The sequence below is a fragment of the Ranitomeya imitator genome, chromosome 2 (assembly GCF_032444005.1).
Source record: "Ranitomeya imitator isolate aRanImi1 chromosome 2, aRanImi1.pri, whole genome shotgun sequence".
Taxonomy (NCBI): Eukaryota; Metazoa; Chordata; class Amphibia; order Anura; family Dendrobatidae; genus Ranitomeya; species Ranitomeya imitator.
Genome location: NC_091283.1, coordinates 169,768,772 through 169,789,223, shown reverse-complemented (window position 1 = coordinate 169,789,223; position 20,452 = coordinate 169,768,772). Strand labels below are relative to the sequence as shown.

At 48.2% G+C, this 20,452-nt stretch overlaps 1 protein-coding gene across 1 annotated transcript in view; it reads right to left on the bottom strand.

Annotated features, from left to right (window-relative positions):
• The window catches only part of PLXNA3 (plexin A3), a 109,996-nt gene that overhangs the window by 16,662 nt on the left and 72,882 nt on the right, over positions 1 to 20,452 (bottom strand). The window contains exons 6-14 of the mRNA XM_069747929.1: positions 11,617 to 11,740; positions 11,346 to 11,499; positions 9,048 to 9,147; positions 7,667 to 7,781; positions 5,564 to 5,764; positions 3,863 to 3,959; positions 3,602 to 3,786; positions 2,836 to 2,981; positions 52 to 172 (exon numbers count right to left, since the gene is read on the bottom strand). Of these exons, the coding sequence (XP_069604030.1) occupies positions 52 to 172; positions 2,836 to 2,981; positions 3,602 to 3,786; positions 3,863 to 3,959; positions 5,564 to 5,764; positions 7,667 to 7,781; positions 9,048 to 9,147; positions 11,346 to 11,499; positions 11,617 to 11,740 (1,243 nt within the window). The remainder of the gene's footprint in view (positions 1 to 51; positions 173 to 2,835; positions 2,982 to 3,601; positions 3,787 to 3,862; positions 3,960 to 5,563; positions 5,765 to 7,666; positions 7,782 to 9,047; positions 9,148 to 11,345; positions 11,500 to 11,616; positions 11,741 to 20,452) is intronic.

The following is a 20,452-nucleotide window of genomic DNA, read 5'->3' as shown; positions in this document are numbered from 1 at the left end:
GGTTTTTTCAGACGTGTCGCACGTGATGGTGAAGGGGGGGCAATATCTTACCACAAAGGTGTAGAGCTGGTCGGACTGGGTCCTGTACTCAGAGCTGCAGTCTCCGATGCACAACTCGACCACACCAGGGGCAGGTTTAGGGACAAGTGACTCCTCCATCTCACACACTATCCTGTTAAAGGAAAAAAAAAACTGTACATGCACACGGTTTTTAAAATGTCCATGTAGTTTAGGTCCAGAAAAATTGAAGAGTTACACAAGTTTTGGCATTTTAGCCGTTTACCACAACATATTCAAGATATAAGTTTTATAATCAATCTGGGCTTATAGTGCAGACCCTCAGCTTTAATTTGAGGGTATTCACATCCCTTTTGTAGTAAGGATTTAGGAATTACAGATCCTTAATATGTAGCTGTCTCTTTTTCAAGTGACCAAGGGTAATTGGACAATTATCTCAAAGGCTCTTCAATGGGCTGCATGGACTTTTCAACCGTTAATCCATTTGCATTTGGATGCTGTGCCTGTGAACCCACAATATGCGGTCACAGGAGCTCTTAAGGTACCATCACACTAGACGATATTGCTAGCGATCCGTGACGTTGCAGCGTCCTGGCTAGCGATATCGTCCAGTGTGACAGGCAGCAGCGATCAGGCCCCTGCTGTGATATCGCTGGTCGGGGAAGAAAGTCCAGAACTTTGTTTCGTCGCTGGATCTCCCGCTGACATCGCTGAATCGGCGTGTGTAACGCTGATTCAGCGATGTCTTTGCTGGTAACCAGGGTAAACAACGAGTTACTAAGCGCAGGGCCGCGCTTAGTAACCCGATGTTTACCCTGGTTACCATCGTTAAAGTAAAAAAAACAACCACTACATACTTACCTACCGCTGTCTGTCCCCGGCGCTGTGCTTCTCTGCTCTGGCTGTGAGCACAGCGGCCGGAAAGCAGAGCGGTGACGTCACCACTCTGCTTTCCGGCTGCCCGGCGCTCACAGCCAGAGCAGAGAAGCACAGCGCCGGGGACAGACAGCGGTAGGTAAGTATGTAGTGGTTGTTTTTTTTACTTTAACGATGGTAACCAGGGTAAACATCGGGTTACTAAGCGCGGCCCTGCGCTTAGTAACCCGATGTTTACCCTGGTTACCGGCATCGTTGGTCGCTGGAGAGCTGTCTGTGTGACAGCTCTCCAGCAACCAAACAGCGACGCTGCAGCCATCCGGATCGTTGTCGGTATCGCTGCAGCGTCGCTTAGTGTGACGGTACCTGTAATAGAAGTGAAACAGTCTAACATTAGGCTGAAAAAAAGAAGAAATGCATCAGAGAGAGCAGAAATGTTAGGAGTAGCCAAATGAACAGTGAGGATGATTGGAGGACGCGTCACAGGAGACATGGACAATTACCCAAAACATCCTGTGAAAGGAGAGAAGTGGAATATTCTGCAATGGCCGAGTCATCACCAGATCTTAGCAGCATTTCACAGGCTGAAGACAAAATGTAAGGTACAAAGACGCACAAACAAGCAAGTGAAGTCACTGCGGGAAAGGCGGCAAAGCCTCACAAAGGAGGAAACCCAGCAATTGTGACGTCCATGCTCCCAGACTTCAGGCCGTCATTAGCCGCAAACATTTTATTCATGATAAAGTTAATTTGTCCAATTACTTTTGAGCCCCTGAAATAAAGAGGCTTTGCAGGAAAATGGCTGCAATTCCTAAACGTTTCACAGGATACTTTTGTTCAACCTCTTTAATTAAACCTGAAAGTCTTCACTTCAATTATATCTCAGATGTTTTATTTTAAATAACAAATAGTGGCCTGCAGAGCTGAAATCACGGAAAATCGGTCACTGGCCAAATATTTCTGAACCTATCTGTATATACTACTGGCTATAGATATATCTGCTTGCTTAAAGGGGTAGTCTCAAGTTTGAAAGTTGTCCCCTATCCATGAGATAGAGAGTAACTTCCTGATTGCTGGGGGTCTGACCGATCCAGAGAACTACGATAACTTTCAAATTTGAGCATACCCCTATCAGCCTATTATGTAGGGGAAAATGGCATTTTTAAGGAAACGTGTGCAGCGTAATAAACAAAAGGGAAGCGGCTAATTATATCACTCGATAAGTTTTCAGCGTGAGTGAATGATGGTAGCGTGGCGGTGAGGGCACGTGGGCTCTGGCTGCGGGGAACGTTCAGGATAAGTAATGTGGGGGAGTCACACCAGGTGTACACAGCCACACTGGATGGCGATTTAATTAGGAGAGTGAGGAGGATATTGGCCATCCATCATCCTGTAACTATTCATCTAGTCGCAATTTGTGCCGGCGCTTCCTGGCGCAGCCGAGGGCGGAGAGCGCAGCGTTTGATTCATGGCGAGAGCATTACGTCTTAATTGCTTCTTACTGGGTTTGGATGAGCGACATCGTTTATGGCGTTCATTAAACACAAGGCTGTCCTCCTCCTCGGGGTGAGGGAGAGCTAAAGTATAAGAGGAGACCCTGGTGTCAAATCGTGAGGTGCTGGCGGCAGGCAGAGGCGACGGCGATATGAAGGTCAATGGAGGAACAGCCCGGCCGTCCAGGACTATAGATTCTCTAGACTTTTATTACGGAAATGTCTCAGGCTGTGTGTGGACCTTCCTCAGGAGAAGAAATGGACATTGCCAGCAGAGGAGCGAGGCTTGGCCTATCAGGATTACAATGCCCACAGTGTAGTGGGGGGAGGTTTCTGCTTGTGACCCCAAGACATGCAGCGGTACCGGAGGGGGACGAAGAAGATAGAAGAGCGGTCATGCTGCATGGTTGTAGCTGCATTCAGCACCCTCCCCAAACTATACACTTACCTTTCAGCGCTGATGTACTGTGAGGGCACGGAGGCACACTGGACCCCAGCCACCTGCACCCACACCTCCCTGAAGTATAAGCCAAGGTTGGCCCCAGTGATGGTCACTCTCGTCCCTCCCTCTCTGGGACCAGTGAGAGGATGGATCTGTAGGAAGGCAGAAAAGCGCGTTGGAGATTAGTTTGCAAAGATACAATTTCCGGAGAAGCCAGTTATCTAGGGGTCTACAGGTGATTAATGGATGATCAATAGGGAGTCTGACCACTGGAGCCCACCCAATGACAAAAATGGGGGTCTAGTATCCCCCATGTGTGACCACTAGATTCAGTCTATGAAGGTTGGGGGACAGCACACATGCGCACCAGTGATCATCAGGCATGGGACTTTGCAACCACTGTTGTTGAGGATCCCAAAGATCACATTCCCCCGATCATGCATGTATCCTGCGGATAGATCATCGATGTTATATGTGGTGCCACACCTTTAAAGTGACCACACACATTAATGTTGGCTGATCTGGATTTGGGGGTGTCCTCACTTGTCCCGATGGCATCTTTTTGTATTACGGGGAGACAAGTGGCCAGAAGGACATGTGCCGAGCATGTAAACGTATGGCGGGGTTGAGAGGATTAGCTGTCAGCAGTAGAACTGTACATTTTTTGCAGCCCTAAGTACTGCAAAATAAAATGGGCGTCATGTCAGAGCGATGTGATCAGCTGGGCGCAGTAATCACCCAGGGTCACGCGCTCATGCGGGGGGGGTCTCACCTTCTTGATCTGGGGGTTGGTGCACCGGGTGTTCCTTTTGCTGAGATGCATCCAGTTGGACTTGGAGCAATATTGTCGCAGCAAACACTTTGCTTCCGATACACACCAGCCACACTCAAAGCGCGAGTCAGCCTTGAGGCACAGGCCGCAGCTCTCCCGCTGAGCCGGACACTTGTATAGCAGTGCTGCGGGGGACAGACATGATGGAGGCGGGGTACGGGGCGGCTGGGGGAGGGGAGGTAAGAGACTTTATGGCTTTACCTTTGAACGATGCTGGTTTATCAATGTAAAAGTGTCCGTCCCACACGATGGAAAAGTCGATGGACAGGTCCCCGAAGTCGTTCCCTTCGTAGGTGTACTGCGGGGGGAGTCATAGGAAGAAGCACATGATTGTGGTAAGAGGAAACTCTCGTGGACAGACTACGTGCCGATGTCTCTGCCGGAATGGACCGCAGTAATGCAGCGTACAGCATAGACAGGGGAGCCATGCCCGCTACGCGGCACATCTGCAATGCTGGGTGCCCCCTATTCATGGGGAAGGGCACAACGCCATTATACTAAACTAATGCAAAAAGAAGAATATTTTACATGTCATCCGTGTCACCGAAAGCAAAAGTCTCGCACCCGTGATGAAGCGTGCCGGACGTACACATAATATACACATTGTGAAGGTGCTGGGGGGTCATACGGGGCGGCGAGGGCTCGGCGTAACTAAGGGGGGCGCAGGACGAGGTGGAGAGATGAAAGGCTCCTACGGTCCCCTCCTGTTTCTATAGCAACGGAGGAGCTCCGTCCTTTAGCAACCTCCCGCATCTCCTTCCTTCAGAATATAACCACACCCCATCTGCCATCACGCCGGGGATGGAGAGATTAACCCCTGGCATGCTGCATAATGGACACCAACAAAAAAAGAGGCCGTTTTCCTGCGGTTTAGTATTGACTGGTCGCACACGAGAATGAAAACCCAAATTATCTGCAGAGGGGGAAGGGGAAGTGCTCAGACTTGGCCCGTTTCTGCTGATTTCTCTTCTACGGCTACATGAAGCCATGACCTGCACAAAGCGCAACCGTAAACCCTGGCCGGCCGCACGCTAACTGGGGGGTCAAGAACGCATGGTGCTGGGGACGGGAGAGAGCAAATTAACAGGGGGATTAGTAATGCAATCTTTAGCCAATTGCGCCACCATCTGGTGCACTTCTAGAGGGTCATACCAGCACGACTGGAGGCAGTCAGCAGGTAGTGACCCGATAACTCACCGCACAAGGAGGGTATATAAATGGGGGACACAAATCTGCAAATATTTCGCGGGCAGGGTCCTCTCTACTCCTGTACTTGTGTGTGCCTTGTATTGCTCATGTTTATTGTCTATATTTGCACCGTTCACATGCAAAGCGCCATGGAATAAATGGCTCTATATAAATGTATGATAATAATAGTAAAAATAATAAAGTATCTCCATCCGCCAATGCTGGCCGGACCCGACCGTCTAGTGTATGGGTGGGCCTCTTGGCGGAGGATATACAAGGCAAATCCATTTTGTTTCAGGGGATAAGCTGCCGTCAGAGGGTAAACTCCGCTTCTGCACCCCCGCTCTCCCTCTCCAAGTGTGCCCAGGTCCATCCCATCACTTCATCTTACAGCAGGGACAGGCTTGTAACCACTGCAACCAATCAGTTGTTGCAGCAGTGATCATACATCAGTGATTGGCTGCAGCGGTGATACAGATGTACAACCAGCACATGACTTCCATAGACGGTGTATGTGGTGTACAGCTGTGTAGTGGGCCATTATCAGGTGCTAATATAGATTTCCTACAAGTCCTGAGTAGTTCCTGTGAATTTTCCTCCTCCATAGAGTTGTAAATCCATGTCTGAATTTGAGCAGCACCATTATAGCACCCGTATGGATGAGATGTAAGGGGGTGCACCGGGCTCGGCGTACACGGCGCACTGTGCACTTACTGAGGTGTTCTGACACTGCACGCTGCTGCTGTTGAACCGCACAGCGGGGACACGCTGGACCTTGCCCTCGATGTTGAAGACGCACTCGTAGTTTCTCTGACCGGACTGTGGCTGCGGGAGATTCTTCGCCTTCAGGGTGATCGGCTGCACTACGCCAACCGGTATCAGGATCTCTCCGGTGGGGATAATCTCGGGGCAACCCTACAAGATGGAGAAGGGCGAGACTGGTGAGATCAGAGTCATGTCCCCATGTCTGGTATCAGGGTTGGAGCATGAGGGGAGAAAGCTGCTGACACCTCCAGCTTATCTCCCTTCATAATAAAGGATGGGGCATGCTGAAAGGCAACATGACCAACCCTCATTTTCTCCCGACACTGACCACTCCCAATGTATGGAGAAACCCACGTAATTGCCCGACCCGCATTCACATGTATGGCCACCTTCTGGGCAGAAGAGAGGTGGGGGAAGGGGACCCAGGAGATGCCAAGTGTCACCCGTCTGCCTCCCATAATGTGAGCTGCTGGGAGCTCGCTGTCGTCTGCGGCAGGACACAGAGAGGACAGATATGATGTCACCGGAATAAATCATGGTCCCCTGAACAAATTGGGGGGGGGGGGCATATGAGCCGAAGTGCTGCTTTTAGCTTTTATGGCGTTTCTGTATAAATCTGAGTTTATGCCACTTATCATGGCAGCACATAAACGTGAAGGGCATATTTATGGCGCGGATTGAGTGGAATCATGATCAATATGGCACAAAAAAAAGGGAGATATTCCTTTCCTAATTAACCACCTTCATCAAGTGGGGAGCGAGGAAGCGTCAGCAGGAAGACCACCACCCCATCGTACACCTGCACATGTCATGACTTCATCCTGTATATTGGGGTCCACAGTGATTCAGACACTAGGGGGCCGCACTGTGGAGGGTCCCTTTTGCTATGGTGTGGACAGAAACGGCAGAGCGCGCTTTTGATGTAAGTGTAATAATCACATTAATTTCTGTTTTTGCATGCTCCATTAACCTCCCCCCTTCGTGAACAGGCAGATATGCCGGACCCCCTAATAGCGATGTAGCCGGCGCTGCGATATCACACATCACACGTAATAACCGTATTATTGCTACATGGTTGTGTTCATACATGTAAGTGATTTCAGACACTTCCCTCCATGTCCCCCCACCACAACCCTCTCCTCCTGAAGCCCCCAGGAGATAAGCAGAGAAGGATGAGGGGCCGCGTGCCTCCTACCTACTTACGGCTAGATGCTCAGGAAGGATCCTGTTACCATGGAGACACGTCCCCTCTTCTGCTACGCCGAGCCAATCTGCACGGGTTAGATCTAGGCTAGGGCTACGTGTATGCAAATCTATGTCTTGCTATGGGGAAAGGATGTACACAAATATGGATCAGATCGTGCATCTGTGTGCACAGGCCCACATTAACCCTTCGGTGAAGGAATGGGGTGCCAACCAGACAGCTTTATTTTCTGTTCTCGGCTGTTTCAACCTGCACAATATGGTTGGGGGCCATATCACCCTCATATGCCATTACCGGTCATGCAGGGCTGACATCACCCAGCTTTCCTAGATTCCTGATATCATATTTGCTCCGATACAACGGCAGCGGACGCAGATCTGCCGTGGATAGGACAGGGGCTGTAGAGGCAGCACCATTGGCTCCCAGAATGGAATATTAGGAAGTTGCAATTTAAGCAATTACCTAATATATGATATAATAGAGTAAGGGTTAATCCTCCGATTCTCCTTTGCCCCGTTTCTGGCACCGCTCCTGCTCCGTCTGAACGTGCGCCAGCAGGGTCTGGATTTCTTGCGCTGTGCTCGGTTCTGTATATAGGCGGCATGTATATAGCATTGTTCAGCAGCGAATGACACCCTTCTTGAGGTGTGAGGAAGCGGGGAGTCAGGCGCTCCTGATTAAACACATCGCCCCTCCACACTCTGCACTGTGTGAATCGCGCACTCACACCAGTGCTTGGCACTACAACCTGCTGACAAGGTATCCGGGGCGGAGGGCGACGATAAATGGGGGAGTACAGCACGCATGGCGGACTGCGACCCCCACCAACCCAGAGACTCGCTACATACCTCCGTGTTATTGACTCGGCCCTCCAAGAAGAAGCACTCGTCCGCGTTGTGAGTACAGATGTGACGGTATTTGCACCAGTGACAGGGGTACGGGCTGCTCACACAGGACAGGCACCTGCAAAAAAAAACCATACAACTCATCATACGGAAGTGGTCATTTATGGACACTGCATCTTCCTACTGAGCTGCAGTGTAAAGCAAGGGGGACAGAGCTCCTCTGATCACTAAGCAAGTAGTGGTCAGTACTCTGCATACAATATGTCATCAGTTAATTATTGGTGTGGAACCCACTGGTCCTGGGAATGGTTTTCCCCTGTAGTGTGGACCCTTTGTCCTTAGGATCTAGGGAGGTCCTATCAGAGCGAATCACTTGGGAATACCCTTTGCTGCCTATTGATAACAGCGTTGTCTCCTCGGCTCCCTGCCGTATTCTGTACTGCGCTGGTGCTTGCAATGTTTCCGCCTATGCGGATCCCTGTAGTCGCAGCTTCTATTTTCGGCACCTTCAGACGGTTTAGCGCCATTTACAATTCAGCAGCAGAGCGAGGATGAGAAAAAAAACAAGACGACGGCGACGACGCTGCAGCGTTGCGCACGGGCTGCTACTAATTAAATATCCCAGCGTATCGCCCGATGATGCAGCCTGACTTCACTCCGCCGAGCGGCAGCACTTGGAATGATTGCCAGCACCGCCGACGTCCATGAAGGTTCTGTGCCGATAAAGATTCAAAATTCTGCAACTTTTTGCTTCAATGACTTGCTATTGTAAGACCTCTGCTTGCTGTCAGTAAAACAAACATTTGGAAAAGACCTCATACAGCTCACCATTGGGGGGCTTGCTAGAATTGGGAATAGACCCTCCTTGGATGGCGACTGTGACCTCCTTCTACTTTGTGCTCCAGTTACCTACTATTTCAAGATCCCTGCTTGCTGTCAGTGAAGCAGATCCTGAAGAGCTGTACAGACCCAATAATGGTTTGCTTCAATGCATGGAGAACAGACGGTCGACTCCTCGGAGATACCACTATTTGGTGCTTCAACTTCTCAAGATCTCTGCTTACTGTCAGTGACGGATCCAGATCCTGAAAACGTGTACAGACCTAGTACTTCTCGCCACTAAGGGCTTGTTACTACATCTGGACAATCCTCTAGGAGCCAAATACATCAGTGGCACAAATCTCTCAATAGTTCGTTACAATGTGTCAGTGCAGGACGAATGTATCAGACTGATGTCCAGGATTGTACGGACCGGTCTTAAAGGGAACAAACTCTCAGATGCGGGCAATCTTAGGTTTGTTGGGCGTTCTCAAAGCTTGAGGCAACTGTGAATATTTCTTATAGTTGACAGCAAGCAGATATAGGGAAAAAACAAAAAACTTACGACTGGAGGACGCTGCAATTGTAGAACACGAAGTCGGTGCTGGCGAACCTCAGGTGGGTCTCCTTAGACCTCAGATGGAGCTGGATGGTATGCAGCGCTCCTGCAAAACAGAGAAATAATTAGTTTTAAGGATGACAGGTGTTAATTAAAGGAAACTCTTGATAGGAGTGGAGCCCTAATGTGCTCGGGGTCAGCACTGCAGACAGAATTTAAAGGGACACTCTGGGAAACCCAGATACAGACGCCCCACACAGGACTCCCGTCTACGGTAACAATGCAAAGATTTGTTCGGAGTGTTCCTTTACATTCTGTGTACAATGCTATAAATGTGAGGAATGGCATCTCAACAAGTGAGCTCCGACGGGGTGAGTGAGGACAGATGGGCACGGCGGCATCACTGGCGGAGGAAGAGACGGCACGTCAGGTTATTCTGGGCACAGTTGTTACAGGATGACTGCATGATGTGGAGCTGGGATGTACGAGCGCAGCATGATTCAGCACGGCCCGGCTATGCAGGCAGTGAAGTCACCCGGAGGTGTAATCAAGGCTACTTTACTAATGACGAGGGGTGTCAACAGTTATGCAAACAAACTTAAAAGGGGATTGTACGTTATTAGAAAAAAATGTGGCTGATTTCTTCCCAAAACAGCACCATACCTGTCCAGAGGCTGTGTCTGGTACTGCAACCTGACACCATTCACCTCAGTAGAGATGATCTGCAGTACCAGACACAACCTATGGACAGGGGGCACTGTTTATGGAAGAAAGAAGCCAGGTTATGCTGACCCCAGACAAGCCCATTAATCCTTGCAGAAAAGTGCTGCACGTTTCTAAAAATACTTTGTGCTTCATTTTCAAGATTTCTACTTGCTGTCTGTGAATGTGGACATTATTTGTAACAGCTGAGTATTTGCTCCAAATGCACCCAGCCTAGTCAGTCCTCTGTGAGCCGAGCTTGAGGGGAGGGGGGTGTGGAGAGAGCGAGCGAGCAGAGCTCGGGGGTGTGGAGAGAGCGAGCGAGCAGAGCTCGGGGGTGTGGAGAGAGCGAGCGAGCAGAGCTCGGGGGTGTGGAGAGAGCGAGCGAGCAGAGCTCGGGGGTGTGGAGAGAGCGAGCGAGCAGAGCTCGGGGGTGTGGAGAGAGCGAGCGAGCAGAGCTCGGGGGTGTGGAGAGAGCGAGCGAGCAGAGCTCGGGGGTGTGGAGAGAGCGAGCGAGCAGAGCTCGGGGGTGTGGAGAGAGCGAGCGAGCAGAGCTCGGGGGTGTGGAGAGAGCGAGCGAGCAGAGCTCGGGGGTGTGGAGAGAGCGAGCGAGCAGAGCTCGGGGGTGTGGAGAGAGCGAGCGAGCAGAGCTCGGGGGTGTGGAGAGAGCGAGCGAGCAGAGCTCGGGGGTGTGGAGAGAGCGAGCGAGCAGAGCTCGGGGGTGTGGAGAGAGCGAGCGAGCAGAGCCCGGGGGTGTGGAGAGAGCGAGCGAGCAGAGCCCGGGGGTGTGGAGAGCGAGCGAGCAGAGCCCGGGGGTGTAGAGAGCGAGCGAGCAGAGCCCGGGGGTGTGGAGAGCGAGCGAGCAGAGCCCGGGGGTGTGGAGAGCGAGCGAGCAGAGCCCGGGGGTGTGGAGAGCGAGCGAGCAGAGCCCGGGGAGTGTGGGGGAGCGAGCAGAGCCGGGGAGTGTGGGGGAGCGAGCAGAGCCGGGGAGTATGGGGGAGCGAGCAGAGCCTGTGAGTGTGGGGGAGCGAGCAGAACGGGGGATGTTGGGGAGTGAGCAGAGTCGGAGGGTGTCGGGGAGCGAGCAGAGTCGGGGGGTGTCGGGGGAGCAAGCAGAGCTGGGGGGGTGTTGGGGAGCGAGCAGAGCCGGAGGGTGTGGTGGAGCAAGCAGAGCCGGGGGGTGTGGGGGGAGCAAGCAGAGCCAGGGGGTGTGGGGGAGCAAGCAGAGCCGGGGGGTGTGGGGGAGCAAGCAGAGCTGGGGGTGTGTGGGCTGGGTCCAAGTTAAGCTCAGGGTGAGGGTCCAAGTTAAGCTCCAGATAATGGGGGAGGGGGTGTATAGAGGTCCAGGCCAAGCTTGGGGTGTTGAGGAGTCCATCAGCTTTTTAATTCACTGACAGCAAAGTGAGATCTTAAAAATTGTCATAGAAGCACAAAGTTTAGTAGAAAATAGCAGAACTTTCGTTTTATAATCACTAAATCAAATCTGCAGAACTTTCGGTGGCATGTTGGCAATCTGGGCGTTTATTGTCTCACTGGTAATTCTTAGAGAGTGGCCGGCACATGACGCCATCACCGCTCTTGGCAGCGGTATCACCGTCTCACCTTTCCCTCCGGTAATCCCAGGAATGTCCCTGAGTGAAGGCGATGAGCACTGAATGCTCCCATCTCCCAGCACGGCCTCACTCTCCGCCAAATCCCCGAATGTACAGGTCACCCCGGCTGACAGATTGGGGGCGTTCTGGACGGACAGATTGAGCTGTAAAGAGAAAGACAGGATATCAGTAATGTAAGTACCAGCAGTCCTATGTAACCACAGCAGTCCTATGTAACCACAAAATTCATTCTGCAGCATGGTCAGCAGCACATATCTTACCAGAAGCTCGGGGACACTGACTGATGCGTTATTGGGGGTCACTTCCAGACGGACACATTGACTCAGGTCACTGGTAAACCGATGCGGCTCGGAAGCTCGCTCACATTCGCTCTCTCGGCAGCACCTGTGTGCGAAAATAAATTTCAGTGGCCAGAATTATACAATCAGTCACCAGCGCAGGATCCACAGGTACGATCCCTGTAGCCAACTCTCAGCTATGAGAAGGACTTCACATTGCAAGTTTTAAGCCTTTGGGTGTAAGTAGCAATGTGCCAAATCCACTGACAGCAAGCAGAGAGCTTGAAAATGGAGGCACAGAAACCCATGTAGTGTGACAGTTTAAAGGCTGGGACATGTGTTTTGCACTCAGCTGTGAATCGGGTCAGACTCTACGCGTGGATGTGTAATCGCCAGGTGTAAATACCGGCCACTGCTCGCCAGATGTGTACATGCTGTGTGCAGCAAAGGCACCGGAGCGAAACGACACCCGTCACATATAAACACACCTGTATTCACACCTATATGTGACACCACCACACACCATCTGAGCACAATTCACACCTTCACGTAACACATCCACGCCGACGTACGAAAACTGATTATACCTTCATATAAAACATGCAGCCAGGAAAATGTAAACGTTAGTGAACCGGTCCATTACTACAGGGTAAAATCCTCAGCCACCAGCAGAATAGTGATTGCAGCTCCGGAGTATAATACAGGAGGTAACTCAGGATCAGTAATGTAATGTATGTACACAGTGACTGCACCAGCAGAATAGTGAGTGCAGCTCTGGGGTATAATACAAGATGTAGCTCAGGATCAGTAATGTAATGTATGTACACAGTGACTGCACCAACAGAATAGTGAGTGCAGCTCTGGGGTATAATACAGGCTGTAACTCAGGATCAGTAATGTAATGTATGTACACAGTGACTGCACCAGCAGAATAATGAGTGCAGCTCTGGGGTATAATACAATGTGTAATTCAGGATCAGTAATGTATGGGCACAGAGACTGCACCAGCAGAACAGTGAGTGCAGCTCTGAAATATAATACAGGCTGTAACTCAGGATCAGTAATGTATGTACACAGTGACTGCACCAGCAGAATAGTGAGTGCAGCTCTGGGGTATAATACAGGATGTAACTCAGGATCAGTAATGTAATGTATGTACACAGTGACTGCACCAGCAGAATAATGAGTGCGGCTCTGGGGTATAATACAGGAGGTAACTCAGGATCAGTCCAGGATCAGTAATGTAATGTATGTACACAGTGACTGCACCAGCAGAATAGTGAGTGCAGCTCTGGTTTGGGGTATAGTACAGGATGTAACTCAGGATCAGTACAGGATCAGTAATGTAATGTATGTACACAGTGACTGGACCAGCAGAATAGTGAGTGCAGCTCTGGGGTATAATACAGGATGTAACTCAGGATCAGTATGGGATCAGTAATGTACAGTATGTACAGAATAACCGCACCAGCAGAATAGTGAGTGCAGCTCTGCAGCATAATTCAAGATAAGTAAAGTAATGGAGGTATTGATGGATTATTAGTATTCACTGTTGTGTGAAGTATTAATGAGCGCTGCTCTGTGCAGTACACGTTTCTCAGCTGCGGGTGCTTTGTACCTTTCTGGGAGCTGCTATAATCACGTGTGAACATTTCTCTTATAATCAGCGCTTCCCTGATACTGATGTTACTGTTTCAGTTGGAGCCTGGGGCAACGCAACGGTTAGGAACAATCCTCAGACACCTGAGCAGACAAGGCGCCATTGTTAACTGTCAGCAGCATCTCCCTCCCATCACCACCACTGTACAACTCCTCTAAGCCAACATCAGATCGGACAGAAATGCTTATCGCAAAAGCAGAATAGTGAGAGAAATTATAAAAATTGACAAATTATTTTTCTTTTCAAGTAAATTTGAAAAATGTCAATAAAAATTACAATTTAAAAAAAAATTGCCAAATCTTATATATAAAGCTGAAAGTGTGTGTGTGTGTGTGTGTGTGTGTGTGTGTGTGTATGTGCGTATGTCCGGGATTGGCATCTGCACCGTCGCAACTACAGCCACACGTCTGGACCCCGAGAGCGTCATAGGCTATGTTGTGAGGCAAAATTTTAACCCCGCGCGTTCCAATTCACCAAACAATTTTGCCCCTATCTACATAATGGGGAAAAAGTGAAAGGAAAAGTGTTGGAGGCAAATTGACAGCTGCCAGATGTGAACAAGGGGGACTTAAAGAATGAGAGCGATGGTGCCAAAGAGTATATACCGTGCAGTTGCTAAGGTGGGGCCCTGACATGGGATACTCACCACACACGGGGATATGAACACACACAAAATGCGCCACACACTACCATGTGCTTGAACACATATACCACCCTCAGCACACATTTCACCACACATACACCAACCTCGTCACATAAAAGTCGAAACACAAAAGTCGCCGCTCAAAACTCGCCACGCGCAAAACTCGCCACATGCAAAACTAGGCTCACGCAAAACTCGCCACACGTGCAAAACTCACCTCATGGAAAACTCGCCACACGCAAAACTTGCACACGCGGAAAAATTGCCACATGCACAAAAGTTGCAACACATGCAAAAGTTGCCTCACACAAAACGTGCACATACTCAAAACGCACCACATAAAACTCGCCACGCGCAAAACTCGGCATGCGCAAAACTTGCTGCACACAACTTGCTACACTAACTTGTCACATGCAACTCGACACAAAAAGTTGCTACACGCATGTCGCTACACAAAACTCAACACACAACTTGACAAACGAAACTCGCCCTAAAACACATACAAGTCTGGTATTATCCATCAAAAATAAAAATCTGATTAATAGGCAGACAAACTACAAGAGCAACAAATGTACCATATAGGAAATACGGCAGCTGTCAGTCACATGACCTGTCTATTATGTGTATGTGTGAGCTAATATATACTGCCAGGGGGGAGGGCTTCCTGTTGGCTGGGGATTTATCAGGCTGCCAATTTAGCTTACAAATACTGAGTTAAAAATACTGAGCAAATAACGTGTGAACGAGGTCTAATACAGGAGGAGATGACACACAGATATATACTATACACAGGAGGAGATGACACACAGGTATATACTATATACAAGAGATGACACAGATATTTACTATATACAGGGGAGATGACACAGATATATACTATATACAGGAGGAGATGACACACATACAATACTATATACAGGAGGAGATGACACATACAATACTATGTACAGGAGATGACACAGGTATATACTATATACAGGGGAGATGACCCAGGTATATACTATAAACAGGAGATGACACAGGTATATACTATAAACAGGAGATGACACAGATATATACTATATACAGGAGCAGATGACACACGTATATACTATATACAGGGGAGATGACAGGTATATACTATACACAGGAGCAGATGACACAGGTATATACTATATACAGGAGGAGATGACTTACAGGTATATACTATATACAGGAGGAGATGACACACGTATATACTATATAAAAGAGGAGATGACACATAGGTATATAGAGGAGGAGATGACATACAGCAGGTATATACTATATACAGGGGAGATGACAGGTATATACTATATACAGGAGGAGATGACTTACAGGTATATACTATATACAGGAGGAGATGACTTACAGGTATATACTATATACAGGAGGAGATGACACGTATATACTATATAAAAGAGGAGATGACACATAGGTATATAGAGGAGGAGATGACATACAGCAGGTATATACTATATACAGGGGAGATGACAGGTATATACTATATACAGGAGGAGATGACTTACAGGTATATACTATATACAGGAGGAGATGACTTACAGGTATATACTATATACAGGAGGAGATGACACACGTATATACTATATAAAAGAGGAGATGACACATAGGTATATAGAGGAGGAGATGACATACAGCAGGTATATACTATATACAGGGGAGATGACAGGTATATACTATATACAGGAGGAGATGACTTACAGGTATATACTATATACAGGAGGAGATGACTTACAGGTATATACTATATACAGGAGGAGATGACACGTATATACTATATAAAAGAGGAGATGACACATAGGTATATAGAGGAGGAGATGACACATAGGTATATAGAGGAGGAGATGACATACAGCAGGTATATACTATATACAGGGGAGATGACATACAGGTATATACTATATACAGGAGATGACATACAGGTATATACTATATATAGGAGGAGATGACACATAGGTATATACAATATACAGGAGGAGATAACATACAGCAGGTATATACTACTTACAGGGGAGATGACATACAGGTATATACTATATACAGGAGATGACATACAGGTGTATACTATATATAAGGGAGATGACAAACATGTACAGTATATACTGAGGGAAAATGAGAGGTGTGAGGTGAAAATGAGGGGTGTGAGCTGAAAATGAAAAGGTGTGAGTGCAAAATGAGAGGAGTGAGGGAAAATAGTGGAGTGATCGGAAAATGACAGATGTGAGGTCGAAATGACAAGTGTTAGGGGGGAATGAGAGGAGTGAAGGGGAAAATGAGAGGTGTAAGGGAGAAAATGAGAGACGTGAGGGGGAAAATGAGAGGCGTGATGGGAAAATAAGAGAAGTGAGGTGCTATAACTAACCACAGATATTTACTATGCCCAGGCAACGCCGGGCTCTTCAGCTAGTTCTGTCCCATAATTTAAAAGCTTTTAACTATTTAACAGCCACAAACAATAGGAATCGCTGCCTTAGAAACATTCCTTCCATATAATTTGGCACCTACATCTGAGGGTGCAAATAAATTAATGGCTTTGTGTGGCCCTGAACTTTGGTACGAAGAGTCCTCCCCGAATCCCCTGTGCACAGGCCAGGCAATTAAACTTCACCCTGGCACAGTCAGAATAAAAGGGTAAAGTCATAGCAGGCGGCAGTGCACAGGGCATTGGGAGCAGCGGGCCGCCATTTGTGCATAATACGGCAGATCCCAGTCCATGGCGGGCCCCAATCTTCACCCCTCATTGGCCTCGGTGCCAGTGACCGGAAGAGCTCAGAACTTCATTCGCACAAGGCATCCTACATATTCTAATAGGATCACAGTGAGCGACCCCTATATCAGGCCGATTGAATGATCTCCCACATAGCCCCATTGTCTGCAGCCATTTCCTGCTCCCTGGTGGAAGAATAGCTGCAGAGAGCCATAGTCATATATTACAGGCGGTCTGTGCCGGGTTCACGGCCGGTCTATGCAACTGCTTTAATCACCATCCTACCAAGGGGGAGAAGAGGGCAAGAAGGCCAAAGTGCTGACAGGGAGGAGAGAAGGAGGGTGGTGACAGAGGGGCTGTGTGGTGGGCCGCCCGCCTGGGTGTAAGGACGGGGCTGAAGATTTACCGTCATATGAACAGCCTGGCCGTTTAATACAAGAGATGAGGACACAATATAATTATCAGGAGAGGCAGCCCGGCCATTAAGAGATGTGACCTCCAGAGTGGGATGCCCTCCATCTTACTGTATGCTGTAAGAGGGGCGCGGGATAATAATGGAGACTCCGTCGGCTCTAGGATCAGTTTTACTGGTGGTTGACGTTGATACTGGGCGGTCCGTTTCATGTGCGGGTTACAGCTGCCCACCATTACGTTGAATAACCCCCCTTTTATGTTTTGGCGCTTTTGTTTTTCAGAGGCCCTTCAGCCATATATTTTTCATTTTACCGGTCGACATAACTGTGTGAGGACTTGTTTGTTGCGGAACGAGCTATGGGTTTTATTGATATCAATTTGCGGTGAATACAAGGTTTTGATTGCTTTTTATTATTATTATTGCATTTTGTGGGAGAGATGTGGCAGCCCAAAAAAATGGCAATTCTGGCCCTTTTTGCTTTACAATATTTACCTTACGTATTAAATAATGAATACCTTTATTTCATAGATCGGCAATCCCACATATTATTTTTGTCCGCTTTTTAATTTAATAATAAAAGAGGAAATGTTAGGTGATTTTTTGTGTTTTTTTTCTTTTAATTCTTTTTCCCAACTTTACTGTAATTTTTTAAATGCCCATAGGGAACTTGAACCTGCAATTGTTTGCTCACTTGTACTATATATTGCAGTACTTCAGTATTGGAGTACATACTGATAAGTCTCTGATCACATCGTGTGAAGGAGGGACACACCACACTGGGTCTGCACTACTTAAATGCCACCATCATAGATTGATATTGGCATTTACGTAGTTAAACATGTGTGAGTGGAGCTGGCTCTGGTCGCTGTTGCTAGAGGAAGATGATGGCTGTATAACATAGCCGACAGCCGCCATGTGAGGAGCGGGCTCATCGCCTACATACATCCACACCAGACATAAGACGTAATGCTACATCCTATCGTGGGAAGGCGTTAAAGGGGCATCTTCTATCTTAATGTCCTGACCTCTGGGGCCTCCACCAATCTTGAGAATTAACGCTAGGACTTACTGGACTCGTGACACCGACTAGAACTACTGAAGTGCAAGTAGTCAAAATGACTATACCAGTAGTCCTAGTGCTAAGGTGGAACAGTAAAGCGCAAAAATCCAGAAGCGAAGAGGCAGCAGGGAACCCCATTCACTTACATGGGGCTGTGCTTCAGTTCTATGCACAGCGGGGTAGTAGAGTAACACTAGTGGAGACACTAGTTCCGCAGCTCTTAAAAAAACCCACCTGTGATCTCTTAGCTAACTGCCATATAAAAAGCTTGGCTACAAATGGGTGACATCATAGAATAAATGTCAATGACAGAACATCTACAGATAACGAAGGGTATACTTTACATTTGCATCCAGAGCAGCATTCATAACTCTGCTGCCTTTTCCATACTGGAGAGGGAAAGCCAGTTAGACCTATACATGATACTATCCCTTATCAGCCGGATGTGCACAAAAGAACAGCAGCATTGTGATTACAGCTCTGGAACACAATGTAAAGCATACTGAAATCACAACCATAAATCAAAGGCTTTCCAAAGCTACCAAACTGTAAAATGTTGTGTAAAATGGAGGGGGCCCGTCCCATATTTTTGGATATTTCTCAGTCAACACTCTCGCAAACACTTGGCAAAACCGCGGGATCTGACGTTGCCCAGATAATAGGCGTTCAGGGTGGATTTCCACATATTTCCATGATGGCCGGGTGACGGCAGGAGAAGCTGGAATTTATAAACTGCCGACAGCTGGAGCGTTGAGAGCAGCGAGCGTAGGACTAGAAACACCTGTTATATGTCAGAAAAGGGGGCGCTGTGACTGACCGGCTACCTCAGAATCCTCCACTGGTCACCACCACGGCTCTGGTGTGAGGAGACAAATGGCTGCCAATGAAAAGTCATATAAAAACTAAAATTACACAGTCTCCCATTATCGCAAGACCACTTTCGCCCGCTTTTACACTAATATTTCCTCTGCCATCTTATTTGCCCTGCTGACAGAACAGGTGGCATCTGTGGCCATTATTATGCATGAAAGGAGATGCTAGGCCTCAAAATATCGATGGTTACTAGGGATACATGTTCCTAGCAACCAATCTTTTTTATATGACACAGGTCCTCCGCTCAAGTGAAAATGACCACTAAACAACAGCCTCCTATAATCTGTGATAGTCATAGGTTTATTAAAGGGCATGAAGGAAGAAGTCATTAGGGGAGATGCAGCGAGGATGTGTGTTCATCGGGAAGATGGAGGAAGCTGGAGCCAGATACATCTGGCAGCGGCTTACCTCTCATGAGGGCCACACACATATATAACGTATGGGCACCTAATAGCCGCCCATGTACTAGGAATTTCAGAGGGCGGGTGAGAACGACATGACCATAAGGGCGACCGATCTTTGGTGAGGTCGGTGGTCTGATCAAGGATTCCATTCATGGGATGCAGATTTGTCAGATCACATTTTTTGATTATCTGCTTTCACACGTGTCATGATGGTGGACACAAACAAAGCTGAATCGCCGTTTCCTGCACAATATAATGAGGTCGATGGCACACGCGCAGCAGAGATAGAGTTAATGGCAGACTGTTTGAAGATGAGAGTACTACTGAGACATGGCGCTCGGGAGGAGGGCTCATTAGTGCCGGAGCAAGCAGTCAGACAGAGATTTGACATTTCAGGGGTGAAAAAAAAACGTAAGATGTCGAGAAAAAAAAATGTGCCCGGCAGCAGCAAGCTGGAGGTACAGAGGCTGTCACAGCGCTCACAACGCACATCCACCACCGGGAAGGGTGACAGGGACATCATCACTTGTGACTGTACAATCACTTGTGTCGCGCACACACAGGAACCCATCAAGAGGATGGGAAGAATGGCGCTGATGACAGAGGGCGCACGGCGTGGCTGGCGAAGGCGGCTGGTAACATTGATGGAAGTGGAGAAAGAGATAAGGGAAAAGGCAGGAAGAAGCTGCGGGGGTCCTAATCACGGAGGAGATGATGGGAGTATTGAAGAGACAGGAAGAGAGAATGGTCAGTATGGAGTGAAATTGGAAAAAAAAAATCTCAAAAAGTGAAAAAAACAAAACAAAACGTAAATCTGGCTTTAGGAAAGTTGGGTGACAATCAATATGGTAACATTCTAGGGTTTTGTCATGCCCATCTGGCCTCTTCCTCAGGTACATGACGACAGGATATTGGCGGTGACCTTTTATAGGGGTCACTGAGGACGTAATCAATTCATTTCACAATAGGAATTACCATACATTCAGCATCTAAAAAGACAGAATATGTTGTTTACATCATAACACCCTTTTTACATCC